Here is a 25,387-nt window from a genome sequence, read left to right as displayed (position 1 = left end):
CCTTGGTGCTTTTGACGCCTTTTTCCTCCCAAGCAGGTGAACATTCAGGTGCTCTGATGTTGAATTGCTCTTCAGGTTTTTATGATCTATTTTTTGCCTGCCATGTTTTGTAGATTAAGCATGTAATAATATAGACCGTAATTGTGATATTTTTCCCAGCTTCGATACATAGGTTCTTGCGAGAAGTGTTGCCTCTGACAATACAGGTGCATCTAGCTTATATATCATTTACTTTGGTCTGTGTATACTCTTTGAGTGTATAAAATTTAACCTCCTTCCTCCCCTCTGGTCCTTGGAATTTGGTATGAAAATGCCTCACACGGCTAGAAAGATCCTCAAGTCCACTCCCAAATCCAAAAAAACAGTCCTGGATCATTTTTCACAGGCGCCCAGGGAACCGGCTATGGAACCTAGTAGAGAGATGAGCGAGCCTGACTCTAAGGTCGAAGATTCCCTATATAGCTCCCACTCAGTGGCTACCTCACAGCACTTCATTACGGAGTCCTCCCTCAAGAAGCTCCTAGCTACTCACACCCGTTCCATTACCCTGGAGATACAACGTAGCTCGGCTGAGCTCAAGAAAGAAATCTCAGAGATCGGTGAAAGGGTGGACGCCTTGGAGCGTAAGCAGGATGACTTTGCTGTGGATCAATCTAATGTTCTGGCCTACTCCGAGAGCCTAGCCGAACAGATCTCTCAGTTAGAATTCAAGCTAGCTGACGTTCAAGACAGAGCTAGGCGCAACAACATTAGATTCCGAGGTATTCCTGAATCTGTTGCCCCATCTGATCTACAAGATTACCTACAGGCTCTTTTCCGGGAACTTATTGGCGCCCCTGAGGGGTTAACAAGTACTATGGAGCGGGCTCATAGAGCATTACGATCTAGATTGGTAGCACAGGATAAACCGAGGGATGTTATTGTGTGCTTCCACAGCTTTCTGTATAAGGATCAGTTGATGCAGGCAGCATTTCAGAAGCCAACGCTGAGTGACAAATTTAAAGACATCCAATTCCTTCCTGATCTATCAGCACATACTCTCCAACAAAGGCGACCGTTCCAAGTGGTCACCTCCACCTTGCGCAAAGCCAATATTAGATACAGATGGGGATATCCTACGAGACTTTTTATTACCAAAGACAATCAAACAGTTGTGGCCTCCTCTGTGTCTCAGGGATTCTCTCTTCTCACGTTATGGGGTTTGCACCATGAACCTCCAACAGCACAAGCTCCAGGTCAACCTACCCTTCGAGCTTCGGCTCCAGAATGGTCTTCAAGGGAGCAGAGATCGAAACGTCCTAAGTTGCAGCAATCCCGAGATTCTTCAGGGCAACCTGGCACAGCTATTTGAGTATACTATGTTTTCATTAGGGCTCCTCTGAGCTCGGATTCCACTCCTTCTTTAAAAGTTGAACTGTCTAAGTTATTTCATTTAGTTAAATGTTTTGATGGATTCCCTCAAGGGATCCAGAAGTGTACCAATATATTTCCTGTTACAGTTTGTATTTGCTGTTATTATATGTTCAGCTATGTGTTGTTTGCATCTAAGTTTTATTGTCCTCCAAAGAAAAGTTTTGTATGTTAGAGCGGGGCTGATATTCCAGTCCTACCATTCCCACGTTGCTTTCGAGCACTAAGTTCTCCCCCCCCATTGGAAAACCCACTCCAGGGTTCCTCTAAGGTGGACTATTTTCACCACACCTCAGGTACTTCTCAGTGCCTCTTTCCTACCTACCTTCTTTCCCCTTCACCTCTCCTCCCTAACTCTCTTCACCAAGTGACGTATACAACTCATACGGTTAGTCTCCTTGTGACTATCTATGCCCCGACCCACACTTAGACTTCTTACCCATAACACAAGGGTCTTAACTCCCCTCACAAACGCAGCCTCCTACTGCGTTCTCTCAAGCACCATAACCCTGACATTGTTTTCCTGCAGGAAATGCATTGGCTAATAGACAAAGCTATCAGACTCCTCTCCAAGTCGTACACCCATATAGAATATGCTCCCTTTTGTAAAAAAGCCAGAGGTACAGCTATCTTGCTTCATAAGCATATCGCTTTTGAGCCCATACTGATTATTAGAGACCCACAGGCTAGATATGTGATACTGATCTGCAGACTAAACCACGTGCTTTATACGTTGGCCTCTGTATACCTCCCTAATGCTCACCAGCCCAAGTGCCTGAAACGTATTCTCCACACAATAGACCAAGTTAAACAAGGAAGAGTAATTCTAGCAGGGGACTTCAACATGGTTTGGGACCCTAAAATTGATAAAAAATCTAGTGACAATAATAAGACACATCCAGCCTCGGAACTTTTAGCTAAGAAGTTACGTAACCTAATGTCCTGTTCAGGATATTATGACATATGGAGAGCTATCCATCCCACAGAAACGGAATTCACGCACTATTCACACCCACACAAACAGTATGCTAGGATTGATTACATCTTCTCCACTGCAGACACACTAGACCTCATTACACAATCTAACATCTCACTCTGTGCTTGGTCGGACCACGATCACGTCTTAGCTGACATACATTCATCAAATTCCTCTTTTACCAGACCTCTTTGGAGAATGCCCCACAACTTATTGAGTGATATCCCGTTTAGAGAATTATTACGCTCTGAGATTAAACATTTCATACACACAAACAACAACACCCAGGTCAAAGATGACACATTATGGGGCGCCGCAAAAGCGACAATACGTGGCCTCATAATCAGTCAGCAGGCGATCAATAGGAAAAAAGCTGGTCTGACACTTTCACAGGCCCATATTCAGCTGAGGAACCTTGAATCTCAAAACAGAGAAGCCCCTTCACCCACTCTGTCGAAGCAGATTATTACCATTAAAAATCACATATCCCAAATTGAACTTAAGAGTACCCAAACCAATTTAACCAAACTGAAACAGTTATTTTATTACAAAAGTAATAAGGCAGACACCCTTCTAGCCAACAAACTCAGACATAGAGCAGGCACCTCGCGTATACGTAGCATTAAGACTCCTTCTTCCCTTCTTAAAATTCCTTCTCAAATCGGCAATGAGTTTGCCAGGTATTACTCAAACCTGTACAATATACGCAACTCTGAAAATCCTAACCCGTCGTCCCCAGAGGTCTTGCGTGGAATATCTAAATTCCCTGAATCTCCCTACGCTTTCAACGGAACAATGTGACCATTTAAAATCTCCCTTTACCCTACCAGAAATTCGGCAGGTTATCAAAAATTCGAAACCCTTTAAATCCCCTGGCCCTGATGGATTCCCGGCCCATTTTTACAAAACGTTTTCCCAAGAGCTTTCCCCCCTACTTCTCAAATTTTATAACCTTACCCAAACTGAGGACACTATGAAAAAGGAATTCCTTGAGGCTCATATTATAACGATCCTTAAACCCAACAAAGACCCCTCTCAATGTTCCAGCTACTGTCCAATATCACTTATTAACACTGATGTGAAGTTTTATTCCAAATTGCTGGCCAACCGAATTGCTTCCCTTTTACCAAATCTTATCAATCCAGATCAGGTGGGCTTTGTCCCTGGGCGAGAGGGTCCAGATAACACTCGTCGTCTTTTAAATATTCTTAGCCTGTCTTCTAGTCTCCGCAAGCCTTTGTCGGTTATCTCACTCGACTCCGAAAAGGCCTTTGATCGGGTACGTGGGCGGTTTCTATGGGTGGTCCTTGAGGCCTTTGGATTTCCTGGGGAACTTATCAAAGCTATTAGGGCTCTTTACTCTTCCCCTTCTGCTTTGGTTAGAGGGCTGGGCTTTCAGTCGGCCCCATTTTATATAACGAATGGCACCAGACAGGGCTGTCCCCTGTCGCCCTTATTGTTCGCTATGCCCATTGAGCCACTTGCAGCCCAGATTAGAGCCCATCCCCTCATTAAAGGCATCACCCTTCATGTGACGGTCCATAAAATAGCCTTATTCGCAGACGACATGACCCTATTCTCGTCAGATCTAAAGCAAACTTTGCCACGATTACTACAAATAGTGGACTCCTTCAATGCCCACTCATATTATAAGCTAAATTTAACAAAAACTGAGATATATACGCAGGATATCCACAGCTCGCGTTTAGCCCCCCTGAAGTCCAGGTATCCCTTCAATTGGTCGGAATCCTCAGTCCTACATTTAGGGGTTAAATTATCGGGGAACCTGCCTCGAGTCATTAAAGATAATTATTTACCCCTACTGGCCGAACTTCGCTCCCTCAATAAAACTTGGGACTTGTCCCATGTCTCATGGCTAGGCAGGATAGCCGCGCTTAAAATGTCATTCCTGCCTAAACTTACATATCTATTTCGTTGTCTCCCTATAAAGGTTCCAAGACACATCTTACTACAGTTCCAAGGTGAATTCACCAAGCACATTTGGCGCAGTAAGCCACCTAGGGGGGCCCACAGGCTTCTCCAATTACCTAAGATTAGGGGTGGTATAGGCTCACCCTCTGTTCTTAGATACTATGAGGACTCTATGCTTACTCATATCGCTCAGTGGGGTGTTAAGCAATCTTCATGTAAATGGAGGTCCCTTGAGCAGGCTTCCTTACCCTTTAATTTAAAAATTAGGGATCTGATCTGGACCCCCCTACATTGCCGTAGGGAATTAGGTATAGCCAACCCCATCATCTGTGAATGTCTCAAGCTTTGGGACAGCCTTCGTCACTTCTCGCACATAGCCCCGCACCCTTCCCCCATTGCTTCGTTGGCTGGACTCCTCACGGGTTTGCAAGATACTCACCCTAATAAATGGGCCCGTTTAGGGATCGCTACGGTTTCAGACCTTTGGATTTCCAACCATAAGGCGGGTTTCAAGCCCCTTTCTCAGATTGGGGAGGGTAGTGTGATACCTCTGTATTTTTCATTCGAATACTGTAGAATCAAAAGCTTCTTACTAAGCTGGGGTTTCAGCCCTTCCTCAGCTCGCCCTTTGACCGCCTGTGAATCCGTGTGGACTCTTGGAAATAGACTTTGTGGCCCCCTATCACTCCACTATGACCTTTTGGTTTCATCCTCATTTCCAGACCCTCCGGCCCATCTTCTGAAATTGGAGGCCCTTTTGGGGCTGTCCATTTCGATGGAAGCTTGGGGACGCGCCTTTGAACTTACCCGTAAATCTATTCATTGCACTACTCTGTTTGAAACATATTACAAATTGTTAGTGCATTGGTACTACGTCCCCTCTAGACTCTCCAAAATGTTCCCAAATGCATCGCCAGATTGTTGGAGAAATTGTGGCCAGAGGGGTGGTGTCTTGCATATTTGGTGGGACTGTCCTAAGCTCCGCCCCCTATGGAACACGTGCTTTCATGTTCTCTCCAAGCTGGGTATCGTCCTCCACAATTAACCTGCAATAGCTCTTCTACACTTAGGCCTACACCACCTCCCCAAACACCACTCTTACTTAAGCATATATCTGTTTATGGCAACTAAGCACTCCATTGCATGCGCTTGGAAGAGCGAATGCCCTCCTAAGTGGTCTAAAATTTGCTCCTCCATGGCCTACTTGTATACTATGGAGAAGCACATCTACTACAAATTAGGCACCTCTGACCTATTCGAATTAATTTGGGCAGACTGGCAGCTTCTTTTTGATACGACCTGGAAACCGAACCCCATGACTACAGACTAATTCCCTTCCTTAACTCTACCCATCCGGGGGGTGTGACGCTGGTACGTCAGCACGCAACAGAGCACAGCGCAAGCACAGTCACAGGTATGGACCTGCTAGCGGTGGAAAGAAGCCATGTCCGTTACCCATGTCCGTTACCCACCCTGTGATTCCAGAGATCACTACGGAGACTCGTTGGAGAGGGGCCAGGGAACAGTGTAGTGGAGTGGCGGCTGCACTGAAGCTGTCCTTCGAGAGTGCCGTAGGAGAGAAGCTGTGCCGTGGGGGACCACGCAAGTTGCCTTACACAGCGTTATAAGAAGGGTCTTGCGGCCAGGATCTCTGTCTGCTGACCAACGCTGGGGCCTTTATGCTGGTGTTCTACGAGGGGAAATAGAACATCCGTAAGGCGCAGCATCTTCAACCCCCTTTTTTGCTAAAAGAAGAGGTAAGAGAGTAAGACCCAGACAAAGGCCTAACGACATTGGAAGTGAAGAGCCAGAGGAAGGGAGAAGTGAAAGAAGGGGAGGTAGGAACTGTTTATTTACTTTTTTCTCTCTGAGTCTTGGAGAAAGTTATTTGCTCCCCCCCTCTCCTGCCTTACCCTTCCCCGATATTGAGGACTGTTGAGCTGGAAACTTTGTTTTTTTAATTGGGGCTCAACTGGCCCCTTTTTTTTTTTCTTTCTCCTCTCTGGGTGTTTTTTTTTTTTTTTCTGTCCCTGCTTGGGGTATTTAACAGTCTGGGGAAGTATTGGAAACATTAATAAACATTCAAGGTCCCCCACCCTAATTTGGTACCTTCTTTATTTATCTACAATTATAAAACTTCCTACAGGGGGGCTGATATTTACCGAGAGTTTTGCACACTTGAGTACACAGTGAGTGTAAGAAAACTAGTAGTGAGACAGTATTTATTCTTAAGTTATATGGATAAATACCTCACCCAACCAAAAATGTCACCAAAGATGAAACAAGCAGAGAAAAAAGCTAATAAATCTGCTACTATAATCAGCTCCCCGAATAAATCCTTAAGAGAAGATAGGATTCCGGACACCTCTTATGCAGGAGAAATTGCAACTTTAGTCTCTGCTTTAATTGGTCCAAAATTGGAGGAAATTAACACAAGGTTGGGCACAATTCTAGAGGAATTGAAGAACAATGCAGAAAGAATAAACGAAGCAGAACAGAGGATCTCAAATTGGAGGATGCTCAAAATATACTACAACTACAGATGGAAACTCTGACAAAGCAAAATCTAACCTTGCTTACCAAAATTGACGATCTTGAAAACAGGACAAGGCGAAATAATCTACGCCTAATCGGCATTCCTGAATCCTTGTCCTTCCAGGAATTAAAGAAATTTGTGGAACATTCTATCCCAGAGATGCTTGGCTTAAATACTGGGGAGAACATATTCTTAACTGAGAGAGTACACAGGATGGGAAGAGAGAGGGACCCCCCAACTTCAAATGTTAGGAGACCGAGGCCAGTCATAGTGAACTTTCTAAATTTCCAAGGGAAAAGTGAAATCATGAGAGCCTACAGGAAACACCAACCTTTACAATACCAAGGAACAAAGATCCTGCTCTTCCAAGACTTTTCTATTGAGACCTCAGTGAAGAGGAAGCTATTTTCACCTATATGCTCCCGTTTAGTGGCTGAAAATAGATTTTTTTCCTTGCTGTATCCAGCTAGACTTAAGATAAAATCAGGCACAGACTTTTTTTTCTTTGACTCCCCTGAATCAGCTCAGTCTTTCTTGGAAAACAAAGTAAAACAGGGAGAGAACTGAATGAGAGCTTTCCTTCCAATTGATACTCTGGTTATGTGTATTTATGTTTAAGTATAATTGTTTATTTTTTTTACAGGTTTTTTGTTTTTGCCTTCCCGGGTCAAATTTTTTTATTTTTTTTTTCCCCTATACAGCGAAATTTGCTATGGGGTGTTTTTTTTGTTTTGTTTGTTTTTCTCTCCTCAGAGAAATCTGTGAAAATACAAGTTGGTTCAAAATTTTGAGAATGTACCATCCACTTACATGTAACAATCTGATGAGTGGTATTTTACTACTTATCAGATATTGGATTAGTTTGATAATGCTGGGTGTTGTTGATAAATATAGGTATAACCAACCTGTTAAAAGAGAGAGAGGAAGAAAAGGAGGGGGAGAAGGAAAGGGAATTTTTTTTTTTCTTCCCCCTCTCCTCTCTCTTGAGAATTGAATGTTTTATATATTATGGTATGGAAAGTTTTGCACTGGTGAAAAACAAATGGTTAAAGATTATTAGAATGTATTCCACTGTTAATGGCAGCTTTATAGAATGGATTGGTAGTGGTAAAATAGGTATTACACATCTGGTAAATATGATAATGAAAAAAAGTGGATTAAGGTGTTAAATATAGAGGTTTATAAAATGTTAATAAGGTCTTTGGTGGTATGTAACCATCTTAAATTAGTCACGTAGAACCATAATATGTATCAGACATCTGACAAATACATAGATATAGGTAGTAATATGGGAAGACGGGGTTATACCCCCCTTTTTTTTTTTTTTTTTTTTTCTTCTCCCTCTCCTCTCTCTTGAGAATTGAATGTTTTATATATTATGGTATGGAAAGTTTTGCACTGGTGAAAAACAAATGGTTAAAGATTATTAGAATGTATTCCACTGTTAATGGCAGCTTTATAGAATGGATTGGTAGTGGTAAAATAGGTATTACACATCTGGTAAAAAGTTTCTAAAAAACTTTTTAGAATTGACGATATTATTGTATATAAACTTGTATAAGACTGAAAACATGTTATTAGAGCACAAACTATTAAAAATCCTAGCATAGGGGTGTATGTAAATTGTATAGATTTATCACATATTTTCAAGGCATTCATCAGACTCTTGTTAAACACAAGTAGTGCTAAATTAGGTTTAGATGTTGAATTAAGGTGGTGTAAATGTCCTGTTAAGTTTTATGTATTTTTTTTTTCTCTCTGCTCTCCTTCTTCTCCCTCACCTCTCTTCTCCCTTCGTTCCCTTCCCCTCCCTCTCACCCCAGAAGGTCCGATTCATTATCCACTTCCCTTTTCTAGGTTGAATGGTTAAAATTTTAACCTGGAACATTGGGGGGATTCACTCCCCAATAAAAAGAAAGGCAGTTTTGAACCTCCTGGGAAAAAAGGATTTTGATATAGCTTGCCTACAGGAAACCCATTTATCAGATACAGAACATAGAAAGATTAAAGCTCGATGGTTAGGAGAAACTTTTTTTTCATCTTATACAAAATCTTCCAGAGGGGTGATGGTTCTCTTCCACACAAGATTAGAATACAAAATCTTAAAAACATTTATAGATAAAGAGGGAAGATACGTAATTATTAGACTCTATATTCATAATGAAGAATATTTGTTAGTGAACATTTATGGCCCAAATATTCCCAATGAAGGGTTTTGGAATCTATTGGTAAATAAAATGTTTAAATTCCCGAAAGTTAAAATCTTGATGACAGGGGATTTTAATATTACTCCAAATTCCCACTTGGATAGAAGGAAAGTGAGAAGTGGTAATAATAAAGTTAAATTCAAGTCTACACAATTGAAATTTGAAAAAAAAATATTCAACTTACTTTACAATTCACTAAAATTAGTAGACATATGGAGGATGTTAAACCCCAATAGTCTAGAATATACATGCTGTTCCAAGTCCCATAATACGCTCTCAAGATTGGATCTTTTTCTAATCTCAGATCTTTTAGTTCCAAAGATTGAGAAATGTACCATTGGGGACTTTAGTTTGTCGGACCATGCTCCGGTTATTTTGGCTATTACAACGAAAAGGAAATTTCTATATAACTCTTTCTTTTTCCCGGTCTATCTGCGGGATTCTATTGGTTTTAAAGACTTCCTAACTAAAACATGGGAAGATTATAAAACCTTTAACAACCATTGCAGGGATAATATTCAGCTTTTTTGGGAAACTGCAAAAGTTTATTTAAAAGGGGAAATATCTAGCTATGTGGCGAAAATAAAAAAGGAGAGGGCGAGAAAAGATAAGGTTCTTTCAGACAAAGTGAGGGAGTCATATATTAAATTTTTAGAAAGACCCTGTAAGCTAAACACTGATAACTATTTTCAGGCCAAGAAAGAAAGAGAGGCATTTCTCTTGGGAGAAGCACAGGTACTCCTATACAAAAATAGTGCCAGATTTGCAAAATTTGGTAACAAAGTAGGTAAATTTATGGCCTCAATGTTTAAAAGACAGTCTAGGAAGAGACCAATAGCAGCAATAAAGGTAAAGGACCAACTATTTACAGAACAAGAGCAGATTTCACAATTATTTCATGCTTTTTATTCTGATCTTTATTCATCTCAACGTCCGGATCTAGATACCATTAAAAAGTTTCTAGATGGGATCTGCTTTCCCACAATTTCAGTAGAAAACTGTGATGCTCTAAACCAGCCAATAACAGAAATTGAGATTTATAAAACTATTGGTTCAATGGCTAGGGGGAAAGCTCCAGGCCCGGATTGTTTGCCTATTGAGGTCTACCAAATGTTGCGAATGGAGATAGGGCCAATTCTGTCCGATCTATATAATGAATACTTTGGAGCAGAATGTAAGATCTCTGAAAACTTTAAAAGGGCTAATATAATTTTAATTCCAAAGGCCAATAAAGATCCAACAGATATGACTTCGTATAGACCTATTTCGCTATTAGGTCTAGATTATAAAATCTTGATGAAAATAATTGCGGAAAGGCTGAAACCCTTACTGCCGGCAATCGTGCACCAAGACCAGGCAGGGTTTATCATGGGAAGAGCATCAGAGATGAACATAAGAAAAATACTACAGGTAATATGTCAATACGGGGGAGACTGCTCTGCCCTGCCGGAGGCCTTCCTGCTATCCTTGGATGCAGAGAAGGCCTTCGACAGGGTGGAGTGGCCCTTTTTGATTCAAGTTTTGGAGAAATTTGGATTCAAGGGTCACTTTAAGGATTTCATCATTAAGATCTATTCAAACGTTAAGGCTTCTATTTTGATCAATGACTCTATGTCAGATTCCCTCATGCTGACAAGAGGTACCCGTCAGGGATGCCCGATGTCACCATTACTGTTTGATCTCATAATGGAACCCCTGGCCATTAAACAGAGATTTACTGATTGGAATCAATATAGGACAAACAAAACTTAAAACTGCTTTATTTGCGGATGATCTTCTGCTTTTTGTCGCCGAACCAAAAAGGCAAATCGATGCAATTAGAGGGCTGCTTGAACAATACGGTGGGGTCTCGGGATACAGAACAAATTTTTCAAAATCAAAAATTATGTGGCTCAAAGAGAACCCTGGGGGTTCACAAACTTATCAGTTCATAGAAACTAAAACCCTGGAATATCTGGGCTTAAAAATCTCGGCAAACACAACAGATTGGTATAAAGATAACTTCGGTACAATATTAGGGGATAGTAGAGATAGATTAAAATCCTGGGCATCACTCCCGGTATCACTGTCGGGAAAAATTTCTCTTTTTAAGATGTTCATTATTCCTAAGATCCTCTATACGTTTAGGATGCTTCCTCTTTTAATAAATAGAAATGATTTAATTCGCTTTAACCAATCATTAAGGTTGTTTTTATGGAGTGGGAGAAAAGCAAGGTTGAAATTAACTAAACTATATCAGCCCTATAGTAAAGGGGGGCTGGCCTTACCCAACTTAGAGCGCTATAACCAAGCAGCAATTCTATGTTTTCCCCTTGATTGGTTATCAACGTCCTTTCTATATTCTGAGGAGTCTTTAGAGAACCAAGTTTGTTCTCCGCTCTCTTTAAATTATGTATTATGCGCCACAAATAGAGAGATAGGAAAGAGTCTCCTGGTACACCCTCTGTATAGGGATATAATAAAAGTATGGAGAAACTTATCTATTAGTATTGGAATGAGGCAAAATATCTCAAAATGGATGCCGATAATCGGCAACCCTCATTTCCCTTAGGTAATACATCTGACATCTTCAAGAAATGGTCACCAGAGAGACCACTGGTAGTGAGTGATTTTTATGATCTTACCACAAATAAACTGTATACATTTGTTAAGCTTCAAGAAAAATTTCCTGCAGAACAAAAGAAAGACATGTTCTATTTTTTACAAGCTAAAGACTACATTCTTAAGTTGATTAAACTGGCTCCTCAGTTGTGGAGAGTTCACCCTCTGGTTGATGTTGCAAAGGTTAGGAAAGGTCTGTTATCTTTTATTTATAAACTCTTGCTGTCCTTAGATGAAAACTCAGCAACAACGATATTGGTATCTTATTGGACAACGGTGGTTGACTTTCCTAATTTGGAAAGAATACTCTTGAAAAGTCTAATTACCACTCAAAAGTTACTCCCTTCATCTTACCATAGAGAAACTCAATTCAGAGTGTTACATAGAGACTACTTAACTCCACGTAGAGTGGCAAAATGGAATAAGAAAGTGCTTAATTGTTGTTCTAAATGCCACTCCAACGATCCAGATTTAATTCACTTGATATGGGATTGCCCAAAACTAAACCAGTTTTGGAAGAAACTGGAATATTTTTTCTCTACTATACTTAAAAGGAAAATTTACTTAACAAAGGAATCTATCTTTTTCTTTAGATCTCATCACTCATGGGACAGAGACATTAATTTCCTAGTGGTGGCATTAACAACTATCAGAACACTCATTTTCAGATACTGGATCATAGATAAAGTTCCTTCTATAGCGGAAATAAGGAAACTACTATCAGATGCAGTAATTAAAGCAGCCTACGATCTTAAAATAGGAGGGACTTCAGGGGAAAAGTTCTGTAACATCTGGAAGCTCTTTGTTTGCTCTCAGGGCATTGATTTCATATATTACATAGAACAAATTATAAACATCAAGTTAAACTAGGTTTATTGATCGGTCGAGACGGGGGGGGGGATGGGGGGGAGCTAGAGGAGGACCTCCCCCTTTTTTTTTTTTCTTTCTCTCTTTGTTGTTTGCGTGTGTGTGTGCCCGGGAAGATATTAGTTTGTTTTCTCTCTCTCTTCCTTTCTCTGCTCAATTAGAATATAAGAGAAGGTCATATATTTGGTGTATATGCTAATTTTTTAGCTTGTTCCTTTTTTCTGTTATTTTTTTCTGTTGCACAGAATCTTGCTTGTCATATGTAATATGTCTCATATATATTAATATAATAAAATATTTTAAAAAAAAACTCTACCCATCCGCTTCCTGACTGAATACTACCTCTCCCCCCCCCTTTTTTTCCCCTATCTTCTCTCGTCTTCTTTCCCACCTTATTTTCTCCTCCCATTAATTCTCTTTACTTCAAGTGTATTTGGGGACGTTATGTCCCTTCTCTGTGACATGTCTCCTAGCCCCTTATATTGGGTCCTCTCACCACCACTGTTGATTATTTTGATATATGTATGTTTTAGGTGGTTTCTGTTCTTGCTGGACTTGCTTGACTTTTAAATCTTTAGTTGTTGATGTAATTGTCCTTTATTGTTTTCACCTCAGCATATACTGTTTATGTATTGTATTACGTAATTTCTTTCAATAAAGCTTTGAAAACTTAAAAAAATAAAAAATAAAAAAAAAATATAAACTTCTAGCTAAGTAAAAACCACCCAAGTCTGTATGGACGAGATAAAAAGACCACAAGTTTCCTAAGTGTGAAGATTCTGGATTGGCTCAAAGCACAGCACATGGGACAATTAAGGCTTTAAAAGAGACACTGTTCTTATCTGATTTTGTACGCCAGCTCGTGTTACTGTATAGTGATGACATGCTGTCACTGTTGTAACCCTGCTTGATTGTACAATAATAACCTTTTGAATTTGGACCAGTTGTTTCAAGTTGTATTTTTTTCTTTAACAATGGCAGTGGGGAAAAGAAACTAATGGCTTGAAATTTTAATAACCAAAAACAGTTATTTTAAATGCAAAAATAAACCTAAACAATATTTTTTTCCATACATTGAATACTCTGCAACTTGTATGACAAGTCATTTAAAACATGTTAAAGGGACACTAGACAATACATACATTTTATGCACTTCTCTTTTATGGTGCTGCCATTAGCATGTTTTTGTGTGTTTCTGACATATTGGTTTTTAACTAGTTGTGAGTATCCCTACGGTCAATCCAGAACCAACACAGGATTAATGCATAGGAGTGTGGGACTGGAGTGCAGTTAAACTCTGAAGGAAATGGTGCCTTTGGCGCTTTTAAAGTAGAAACACAGAAGAGAATTTCATTAAACTGATTCTCAGTAATATAAATGCATTATACCCATTAAAGGGCCATAATACCCAAATGTTGAAACACTTGAAAGTGATGCAGCATAGCTATAAAAAGCTGACTATAAAATATCACCTGAACATCTCTATGTAAAAAAGAAAGATATTTTACCTCTAAAGTTCCTCAGTAGCCACATCCCATTGTAAAGGATTTCTAAGCAGCATATTAGTATGTCTGTCCTGGGACAGCTGAAAGGATGAGCCTCGTGCACTCTCATGTTATTTCCTTATTCAGTTTAGGGAAGTTTACAATGAAATCTCATGAGAGTTACGTCAAATTTCATGAGATCACAGTAAAAGAGTTCATGACCTCAGCACTGCTGATGCTGATTGCTGATTGGCTGCTGTTCATTTCTTATTTTTTTTTTTCTTTTTTTACCTGCAGCTGGACAGCAGCTGAAGTATAACTTTTTACACAGAACTTACTCTGCTGAGCTGAGGAAATTGTTAGGTAACATATCTTCCTTTTTTACATAGAGATGCTCAGGTGATATTTTCCTGTCAGCTTTTTACAGTTATACTGCATCAGTTTCAAGTGATTTAGCATATGAGTATTATGTCCCTTTAAGGTAACTTCCTACATAACATTAGCATCATTTTTAAGCCTTCCTTAAAGGGATGCTAAACCCATTTTTTTCTTTAATGATTCAGGTAGAGTAGAGCATGCAATTTTAAGCAACTTTCTAGTTTACTCCTATTATCAATTATTCTTCGTTCTCTTGCTATCTTTATTTAAAAAGTAGGAATGTAAAGCTTAGGAGCCAGCCCATTTTTGGTTCAGACCTGGGTTACACTTGCTTATTGGTGGCTAAATGTAGCCACCAATAAGCAAGCACTATCCAGGGTTCTGGATGGCGCTGGATAGCGCTAAAATGGGCCAGCTCCTAAGTGTTGTGGTACCAGGGGTACCCTTATACCTGGACACCGGTGGGGGGCTCAGCGTGTGCGGTCACGGCACGTGCGTTTGCGGGTGTTTGCGCGGCTGTACACAAATTTGCAGGTGTCTGCGCGAGTGCACACACACAAATGCTCGTTTGTCTGCAGGGTGCACGCACGCGCAAATTCGCGGGTGTCTGCGCAGGTGCTCAAGTGCGAATTTGCGGATGCCCGTGGCTGACATGCACAACACATTCCCGGCTCCTGACAGACAGGGGGAGTGTTCTGTGGCTACACCCTTGTCTCCCATAGGTGCTCAGGTGACTGCTGCACCTGCATTACCTGAGCAATGGGGGCGTTCCTGGCCCTTGCAGGGTTTAAAGCCTGGACAGCCCTCTGACTCATTGCTGAGTTATTCTGCTGGCTGATTCACAGAGACTAAGCAATTATCCTGTTTCCCTACCTTGTATTCTGGATTTCCCTGGCTTTTGACCTTTGGCTTATTTTTGACGTTGCATCTTTGCTGCCTGCCCTGACTTTGGATTCTCCTGACTTCGATCTCTGCTTCAATCCTTGCCTGTTGTAACGTCTTGGACTTGTCTATTTATTGTTCTCTGCCTCTGGGTTCCATTCCTGCTTTGGTAAAGTTTCCCTTCCCGTTACACTAAGCTTTACATTCCTGCTTTTTAAATAAAGATAGCAAGAGAATGAAGAAAAATTGATAATAGGAGTAAATTAGAAAGCTGCTTAAAATTACATGCTCTATCTGAACCATGAAAGAAAAAAAATTGGGTTTAGTGTCCCTTTAAGGAAGGCTAAACCACAACACATTTTGAATCAAGAATTTAAAACATGATTACAAATGTCCTACTCCTCTAGGTGCTCAATTGAAAGAGCATGCATACAAAACAGACAATGCCTAGCCAGACAAAATATAAGTGATTTAGCTGTAATAAAACAATGTTAATTTTGCATTTCTCTGGTTTTCGACTTGTGAAAATATATGTAGTTATTATTATCATTTATTTGTATAGCGCCGCCAAATTCCGTAGCGCTGGGTAGTTCATTTCCCTCTTAAATAAATTTATTTTGAAAAACACCATGAAAAATGCATGCTCAGTATATTGCTTTGCATCCATTATTATAGAAAATTCAATATATTCTTGAACAGGTGTTTTTAATTTTGCATCTGATTGCTTAACATACACAGCACAGCAATCTCCTGCGGGTCTCTCAAGTAGTAAAAATTGTTTTAAATCACAAAATAGAAAGAACAATTTCCTTAGAAGCCCCATGTGGCTGCTAGCCTACATGTGCAGCTACTCACATGTACTGTGAGACAGGGGCGTTGGAAATAGGCGGGGCCAAGACCCGCAGGCTGTTGTGGCTGCCGCAGCTACTGCTGTAACTATAGAAACTGGGCAGATGTGGCCTGCCTGCCGAGCGGAGCATCTCTCTACGTGCCTGAGGGTTAAAAGGGTCATCTTCATCCATGTCGTCATAGTCCAGGTCCCTGCAACAGAGTGAAGATAGCATTGGGTCATATACTACGTCATTATCAGAAAAAAAGGAATTTATAGTACAAGCCCAACCTTCTTATGCTAGAAAACAGTTTTGATTCTGATTCATCATTTTGCATACAACAAAAACATATGTTAAGAACCTGCACTTTTGATATGCATTATGGGCAGAACTGAAGTTGTAACAAGTTTTCACTACACTAAATATGATGACTATCATTAAATATGAGGCAGAATGACACATTGAGGCCTATTTAAGAAATGTCTTGCAGACCTGATCCGACAGTGCGGATCAGGTCCGCCAGACATCGCTGAATGCGGAGAGCAATACGCTCTTCGCATTTAACATAGCTTGATAGATAAGCCCCACAGCATCTACATTTAATACATGATGAAAAAATGACCCATTTCTCTTGGTGTCCCTTGTTGATCAGGAAAATGCTCAGAGCAGGCGGACAGGGTTATGGAGCAGTGGTCTTTGTGACCGCTGCTTAATAACTGCCGTTTCTGGCGAGTCTGAAGACTCGCCAGAAACACGGGCCGTCAAGCTCCTTTCGGAGCTTGATAGATTGGCCACTATGGGACTACATTACAAGTGAAGTGCTGTTGATAGTGCCCCATATAAGTCTATGAAGAAAGGCAGTTAGTGTGCCTATGAGATCCTACCTCCAGATCTTAGCTTTTCTGAGTCTTTTGCTCAAACACAAAGTTATTACTTTAACTTGTAATATGACCACAAGAATAGGAGCGCTATTGATTTAACTTCTGAGGTGTTAGAGCTACTATTTGTGTGCTCCACTTGTAATCTAGGCCTATATGTATAACATTGTAACAATCATAGTTGCAAAAATTTCTGCCATATTGTTCTCAGGACATGTGCATGCTCCTGAGCCTACATCAGTATTCTCTCATGTTAAAGGGACACATTTTAAAGGAGTGTACACAGAGTATACATAGAGAAAGATTTACTTCTATTTATTTATCATTACAATTTTTTTTTTTTTTAAAGTATCAGGTCTATATAAACTGTTTGGAAATCCACACTGAATCCTGTAACTCATGGTGTGCTTTTAGGAGTTATTGTACAACTTATTCTACAAATACCTGATACTAATTCTATATGTGATTATAGTTAATCCCATTTGACCAGCATGGATTTTCAATACCGTACACATTTCATTAACCTTTCATCTAATAGTTGCATTATGAAAGCAATCCAGAAGATGGCCTTGTAGTATCCACTTTAAATAATTAAATGGGATATTTTTCACATAATACAGAATGACAATCCTAATATGGATTACATCTAGACTCATGGAGTGGATGCAACTTGTGCATTTGTTTACTGTCAGAGTGTACTTCAAAATAAAATTCAAAATAATTGCTAAAAACACACAATGGTCACCTGCTATTAAACCGTTTCCATGTCCGAGGCAGGCTGCAGACTGCAGCAGTGAAGGAAAGGGCCGAAAGGAAAGAAAACAGCAAAAGGAAGAGAATTCCTTCCATGCCATCATAACAGAGTCCTTTCAGAGCATCCACATAGTCCTACAAAGAAACAAAAAGAAAAACATGCTCAGATGCTTGTGCTGTTTATGTTTCCAGTTAAGAATGATGACACTGTCAGCCCCCTATTATTCTAAGTTCTTACTTTTACCAACTGTATTTGTACTGTATATTTAATAAGGAACAAATAGCTAACAGCAAGAATAACCAAACATCAGAACACACTCCTGGCCCTGCAGCCTCTCTGCCATCCCCATACCCACATCAGATAATATTGGCACTACAACCCCTATATCATCCACACGCCTACATCAGATAATACTTTTGGCTCTACTACCCCTTTATCATCCACACGTCTATATATGATAAGACTCCTGGCCCTAGAACCCCTCTATCATCTACACACCTGCATCAGATAATACTCCTGGCCCTGCAACCCCTCTATCATTCACATGCCTACATCAGATATGACTCCTGGCCCTACAACCCTTTTATTATCCACACGTCTACATCAGATAAGGCTACTGGCCCTACAACCTCTCTATCATCTACAAGCCCACATCAGATAAGACTCCTGGCGATACACTTCCTCTATCATCCACATCCCTACAGCAGATAAGACTACTGGCCCTACAAACCCCCTATCATCCACACGCCTACATCAGATAAGACACCTGCCCCTACAACCTCTCTATCATCCACAAGCCCACATCAGATAAGACTCCTGGCCCTACAATCCCTCTATCATCCACAAGCCCACATAAGATAAGACTCCTGGCCCTACAACCCCCTATGATCCACACGCCTACATCAGATAAGACACTTGGCCCTACAACCTCTCTATCATTCACAAGCACACATCAGATAAGACTCCTGCCCCTACAATCTCTCTATCTTCCACAAGCCCTCATCAGTTAAGACACCTGGCTCTACAACCCCCCTATCATCCACACGCCTACATCAGTTAAGACACCTGCCCCTACAACCCCTCTATCATCCACAAGCCCACATAAGATAAGACTCCTGGCCCTACAACCCCTCTATCATCCACATCAGATAAAACTCCTGGGCCTGCAAACCTTCTTTCATTCACATGCCCACTTTAGACATGACATCTGGTCCTGCGTCCCCTTTTTCATCCACACACCCAAATCAGATGAGACTCTTGGCCAAGCATTCCCTTAGTTACCCACATCAGATAAGACTCCTGCCCCTACAACCTCTCTATCATCCACAAGCTCACATCAGATAAGACTCCTGCCTCTACAACCCCTCTATCATTCACAAGCCCACATCAGATAAGACACCTGCCCCTACAACCCCTCTATCATCCACAAGCCCACATAAGATAAGACTCCTGGCCCTACAACCCCTCTATCATCCACACGCCTACATCAGATAAGAAACCTGGCCCTACAAACCCTCTATCATCCACACACCCACATCAGATAAAACTCCTGGGCCTGCAAACCCTCTTTCATTCACATGCCCACTTTAGACATGACATCTGGTCCTGCATCCCCTTTGTCATCCCCCCTACCATATCAGATAAAGCCTCCTGGCCTTGCAAGCCCTCTATATTCTGCAAGCCCACATTAGATAAGATTTCTGGCTCTGCATCCCCTTTTTCACCCACACACCCAAATCAGATGAAACTCTTGGCCAGGCATTCCCTTAGTTACCCACATCAGATGAGACTACAGGCCACACATTCCCTTAGTTACCCACAAACACACATCAGATTAGAGTCCTGGCCATGCAGCCCCTTCGTCATCCACACATCTACTTCAGATGTCACTTTAGGCCCTTCATTCCCTTTGTCATCCACACATCCATATCAGATATGACTTTTGTCCCTGTATTCCCTACAGATAAAATTCCTGGCTTTGCAGTCCCTTTGCAATTTCCATACTCACATCATGACCCTGTAGTGAAAAGGAGGATCATTCTGGGTCTGGCTGCCCCACAGCTTATCCACAAGTTAGAAATGTAGCAAGTGCACCACTAAAAGCTATGACACTCCTAGGTGGAGCACCCTTGACTGTTTAAAAAGTGTGTCACATGTGGCAGCCATGCCATAGGTTGCTAACCCCTGATGTAGGCCATTAACAAACACAGGAAACACAAAGCTATTTGCATGAAGTCTCACCTTATGGAGTCCCCGACAGTTTAACAGAGCCACAAGGTGATGAAAATTTCCTTCTGTTGTATTTAACATTCCTTGTACAACCAGGAGGTTTTTCTGTTTGATATTGTAAGAAATGGGTTAATATAAAGTGTTAAAACGGCTGAATCTCATCAATGACTACTCTTTTTTGAAACAAGATATCAGTGTTTAATTATAATTATCATGTAATTATAAAGCATTAAAATATTCTGCAGATACAATTGCATAATACATCTAAAGACCATTAGGGACTTTCGGTTCTGCCCATGAGTTACCAGTGTGCAAGGCAGATGGGTTTGTGTGCTTAGACAGCTACTCATAAACAAAGTCTTCATGATAGTCATACAGCAGATTATAGTATAAAAGCTATGGTAGTAGTTTTGATCGTTTTATATGTGATGCATAGATTATATCTAGGATAAGTATTTGGACAGTTTTGCAGACCTGATAGACATTGAATAGCATAATGATTTCAGCAGTGTTTAAAACTAAAAACTTAATATTACCCTACTGTCATATAACACATATTTTACTATATCAACTTATCTTAGAGATATGAAATATTTAGGTTTCTCATAACAGCTGTCATGTGAGACAATTACACTGGTTTGCCAAAACCCTCCAGATGAATTCATCTTGATGTCCTACTTCACTGACTAGTGAAGCTTAAGGCAATTAACACACTACATTACATTACACTACATTAGTGATAGGATTTATACTTGTATGTTGCAGGTATTTTTATTCTTAGCTTAAAGAGTAAAACAAGACAAAGAGTATATTTGTAACTATGATAAAATCTGAGCTTATGTTAAGCTAATTAACTGATTTTACAAGTGTTCTTGTGTATCCTTACTTTGCTAAGAGCAAGAGCAGTTCTCTCTGATGTTTAAGGAGCACATTAGAGTAATGATCTGTCTGGCTTGTTAGACAAAGTTTGTATTATTTTACAAATGTTCCTTGGTAACAATGCATTTTAACCCCCTTCTCTCACAAAGGAATTAAACACATAGGGTCAAATTACGAGTGGAGCGATAATTAAGGCTCCCGCTCGAGTATTAACTGCATTATACGTTCGGCCTTTTGCGCTCGTTGGGTTGCTCTTGTATTATGAGTTGAAAGTAAACTGTTTTTGCTTGCGTGCTAACACGACGAGCGCAAATAGTCAAAGTTAGAAAATCACGTGTACGTTCACGTATTCCCCTAGCTATAGGAGTCAGTGGAACAGAAAAAGTGGGGGGGGAAAGACACCCTACTCGCGCGCAAACACGATCGCATATTCTCATGTACGCTAACTTGACCCGAAGATATTATATTTCACATTCCAATGCTCTTCACATAGAACAATGTGTTCTGTTTATTCATAAATACATATTTCTACATATATCTGATGGCATGTTGGTACAATATATATCTATATATACATGATTATATATAGGTATCTGTTTATAAATACAAAGAACATATTCCCCTATGTGCAGAACATAGGAATGTGAAATATTTACAGTAAATACACAGTATATCACTTTATTAAATATTAATATTGCATAAATATGGTTTTACATGTTTTCATCTACTTAACTGCAAATGGCTCCAATGCACTTCTATATATGTCTGTATATGTGTACATATGTATTTATGTGTATATATGTCTATAAATACATATATACACAACTACATATAAATACATATGTGCACATATATAGACATATATATATATATATATATATATATATATATATAAAAACAAACATACATATACATCTTTAGAGATGTATATGCATGTATCTCAATGTAAAAGCCCTTTGCCTGCCTTATTTTTCTAACATCTGAGATCTCATATCTTTGAGCCTTTATAACTTTCGTGTGCAATATTTTATTTTAATCATTTTTATTAGATTGTGTTTTTTTGGGTGTAACTGTTCCTTGTAATGTATTTTTTATGTGTTTTGTGCAACTTTTTTGTTTCACAAAACAGTTTACCAGAGCTCTGAGGATGCAGTAATCATTCTAACATAAATCACGATTGTGCTCAAACGATCATGTTTACTTTCAGCTCGTAATACCAGCGGTAAACCCGACAAGCACAGCGGTAAAATCCAGTGGCGTCACTAGGGTTGGTGTCACCCGGTGCGGTAAGTCATGGTGTCACCCCCCCCCCCCGAAAGCAGACACACACAAAAACACAGGCAAACACACATACAAACACTCAGACACACTTAAAAACACTCAGATGCACACACAAACACACTCAGACACAAACACAAAAACACACACACAAAAACACTGAGACACACAAAAACCCAGACACACACATACAAAATATGTAAACTGCACTGCATTAATTAGGAAGCTCATGCCTAGAGCTGCTCCCTGGCTCAGCAGAACATCAAATGAAAGATAAACAGAGCACTCTAAAATAAATCACTGAAGAAAAGGTTTAGGCGCGCAAACTATGAAAATTCTGCTCTCTGACTCTGTTCCAAGTCTGTCAGTGCACAGCCCTGGGCCGCATGTCACTGAGCAGTGAGCACAGATAGGCAGGCAGGTTTAGGCTAGCAGCACAACTTTGCAAGCCCCACGGCACACCCACAACATTCATAGTGAAATTGGGCAGGGGAGGAGCAAAGTACAAACAAGCAAAAGCAGCCGGGAAAACTATTTGTTGAAATTGCAGCACTGGCTCAAGGGGCAAAAAAATTGTGTGTCTACAACTTCCCCAGTCCCACTAATGTTCACAAATGCCAGCCGCTAATAAAATAATCTATGTATCTCAACATTGTATTTCTTTGAATTTCAATAAAATTAAAAAAAAAAAAAAAAAAAAGTTTTTTTTTTTTTGGTGTCACCCCCTGGAGGGTGTCACCCGGGTGCGGCCCGCCCCCCCCCCGCCCCCCCCCCTAGTGACGCCACTGGTAAAATCTCTCAAAATCCGTGTGGCCTTTTTTTTAGCATTAGATAATGTAATGTGTCTCACTTTAACATCCAGAACCTGCATCGCGAAATAAACAGCTCTCAATCTAAATTCTGCTGTTCTAAAGTTCGACAAGGGACCTCAGTACTGACGAGAGTAATGATGAGACTTGTTAAATAATCTCACCAGACCTAGAGCTTTACATTATAAGGACCATGGTTCCATGCAGCAGGAGCGCTGCCAATCCAGTTGTGAGGTCACAGCCAGTAACTAAAAGCTACATGTATATGCTGCTTATAATTGGCTCAACAACTGTATCCTGCTCAGAAGCGCAAATGCATGGTGCCTGCTGAGCTGGACTTTAACCATGTACTTAAAGGGACATGAAACCCACATTTTGCTTTCATGATTTAGATAGAGCATGCAAATTAAAACAACTTTCTAATTTACTTCTATTATCTATTTTGCTTCATTATCTTGATATCCTTTGCTGAAAAGCTTATCTAGATAGGCTCAGTAGCTGCTGATTGGTGGCTGCAAATAGATGCCTCGTGTGATTGGTTTACCCATGTGCATTGCTATTTCTTCAACAAAGGATATTTAAACAATGAAGCAAATTAGATAATAGAAGTAAATTGGAATGTTGTTTAAAATTGTATTCCCTATCTGAGTCATGAAAGAAAAAGTGTGGGTTTAATGTCCCTTTGTAGGGGTTAAATATTGTATTACCTAGAGGCATATCTGCAATAAAAACATGCTTTAACTAATTACACCATTTTATTATTGCACTAACATGTCCCTTTAACATTACTTTTTACTTTGATTAGAGTAAGAGGACTCCTTGTAATAATTTACTATATAAACTCAGCCCCTCATTCTGTAACTGGAATGAAGTATAACTTTTGTTTTTGTGGTTGTGTTATAGCTCCTGCTAGATACTATCAGATGGCTGTTCTGAACTCTTCTGAACATGGCTTTGCTAGTAGGCTTTGTTTGCCATTTAAAAGATCAGGAAAAAAAGTTAATCTCTTACTTTGTAAGATATATATAGAGATTGAAATCAATATTCTGTTTAGTATTTCTAATGTAGAGCCTCACCTCTGCTGAGGGAAATTGTGGAACAGCTTCTAATTCCAATCCATGGAGCTGAGAGTGAATGTTGGACAGCGCCCTCTGAGACATGGTTAGCCTCTGAATGAAAAAGTAGAATAAAATAAATTCATGAAATGCCAAAGGACTGAAAATATGGAAGAATTTAGTATATTCTACATAAAATGTTTAAGTTTAAGGCTGAGGTAAGGGGAGTTCTAAATAATTTAGATAATCGCTTTATTATCCATTCCCCAGTTTTGCATAACCAACACTGTTATATTAATATACTTTTCACCTCTGTGTCCCTTACCGCTGAGATTTTTCTTTTCCTTTTTCTTTTAGCTGTTTACTATCTTGAATTTTAGCCAATTAGTGCTGGCTCTTCTTATAAACCCATTATCATTCTCCACGGGAGTGAGCACAATGTTAACTATATGACACACATGAACTAGCACTGTCTGGCTGTAGTGCAAGGTTGTTAAAAGCTAAAAAAGCAAAAGTACTGAGCTAAGAGGCAGCTTGCAGGGGCTTAGCAAGAGACAATCATAGAGGTTATAAAGTATATTAATATAACAATGTTGCTTATGCAAAGATGGGGAATGGGTAGCAAAGGCTTTTTCTATCTTTTTAAACAATATCAAAAAATCAAGTAAACGGACCCTTTAAATAAGAGAGCACCAGAAGAAAGACAATAGCATGAGTAGTAACCATTTGATTGTTGTTGTGCCCAGAGGTTTAATGTCTCTTTAAAGTGTAAAGTGAAAATTAAACTTATATGGTCAGGCAGAGCATGCAATATATTGATATTCCTTAAAGGGATATGACACCCAATTTTTTTTGTTCATGATTCAGATAAACATGCAATTTTTAGCAACTTTCTAATTTACTCCTATTATCAATCTGTCCTCATTCTTTTGGTATGCTTTGTTGAATGAGCAGCAATTCACTACTGGTTGCTAACTGAACACATGGGTGAGCTAATGACAATCGGTATATATATATATATATGCAACCACCAATCAGCAGCTAGAACCTAGGTTCTTTGCTGCTCCTGAGTTTTCTAGATAAACTTTTCAGCAATGGATAACAAAAGTAGTAAGAAAATTAAATAATAGAAGTAAATTGGAAAGTTGTTTAAAATTGTATTCTCTATCTGAATCATGAAAGAAAAATTTGGGGTTTCATGTCCCTTTAAGATAACATGTTTAAAATAAATCAGAAAACATACCTGTCGGAATGGATTTTCTACATCATGGTTACATGAGATGTAGTATTGTAAGATATCTGGAATAATATAAAATATACAGCAGCCAAATTACCATTCTGTTTATTTTATTATTTTATAACCTTATACCTTTTAAATAAAATGATAGTGTTTTATTGTGTT

General features: G+C 39.7%; 1 protein-coding gene across 2 annotated transcripts in view; it reads right to left on the bottom strand.

Annotated features, from left to right (window-relative positions):
• The window catches only part of TTYH1 (tweety family member 1), a 278,708-nt gene that overhangs the window by 23,702 nt on the left and 229,619 nt on the right, over positions 1-25,387 (bottom strand). Inside the window, exons 8-12 of one of the 2 annotated variants that reach the window (XM_053690745.1) lie at positions 25,229-25,284; positions 24,007-24,099; positions 19,977-20,069; positions 17,727-17,869; positions 16,129-16,314 (exon numbers count right to left, since the gene is read on the bottom strand). In XM_053690745.1, the coding sequence (XP_053546720.1) occupies positions 16,129-16,314; positions 17,727-17,869; positions 19,977-20,069; positions 24,007-24,099; positions 25,229-25,284 (571 nt within the window). The remainder of the gene's footprint in view (positions 1-16,128; positions 16,315-17,726; positions 17,870-19,976; positions 20,070-24,006; positions 24,100-25,228; positions 25,285-25,387) is intronic. The other variant, XM_053690746.1, reaches the window with a different exon arrangement.

This window comes from Bombina bombina, chromosome 8 (genome assembly GCF_027579735.1).
Source record: "Bombina bombina isolate aBomBom1 chromosome 8, aBomBom1.pri, whole genome shotgun sequence".
Lineage (NCBI taxonomy): Eukaryota > Metazoa > Chordata > Amphibia > Anura > Bombinatoridae > Bombina > Bombina bombina.
The sequence above is the reverse complement of the archived record's forward strand: the minus strand, read 5'-3'. Positions and strand labels throughout refer to the sequence as shown.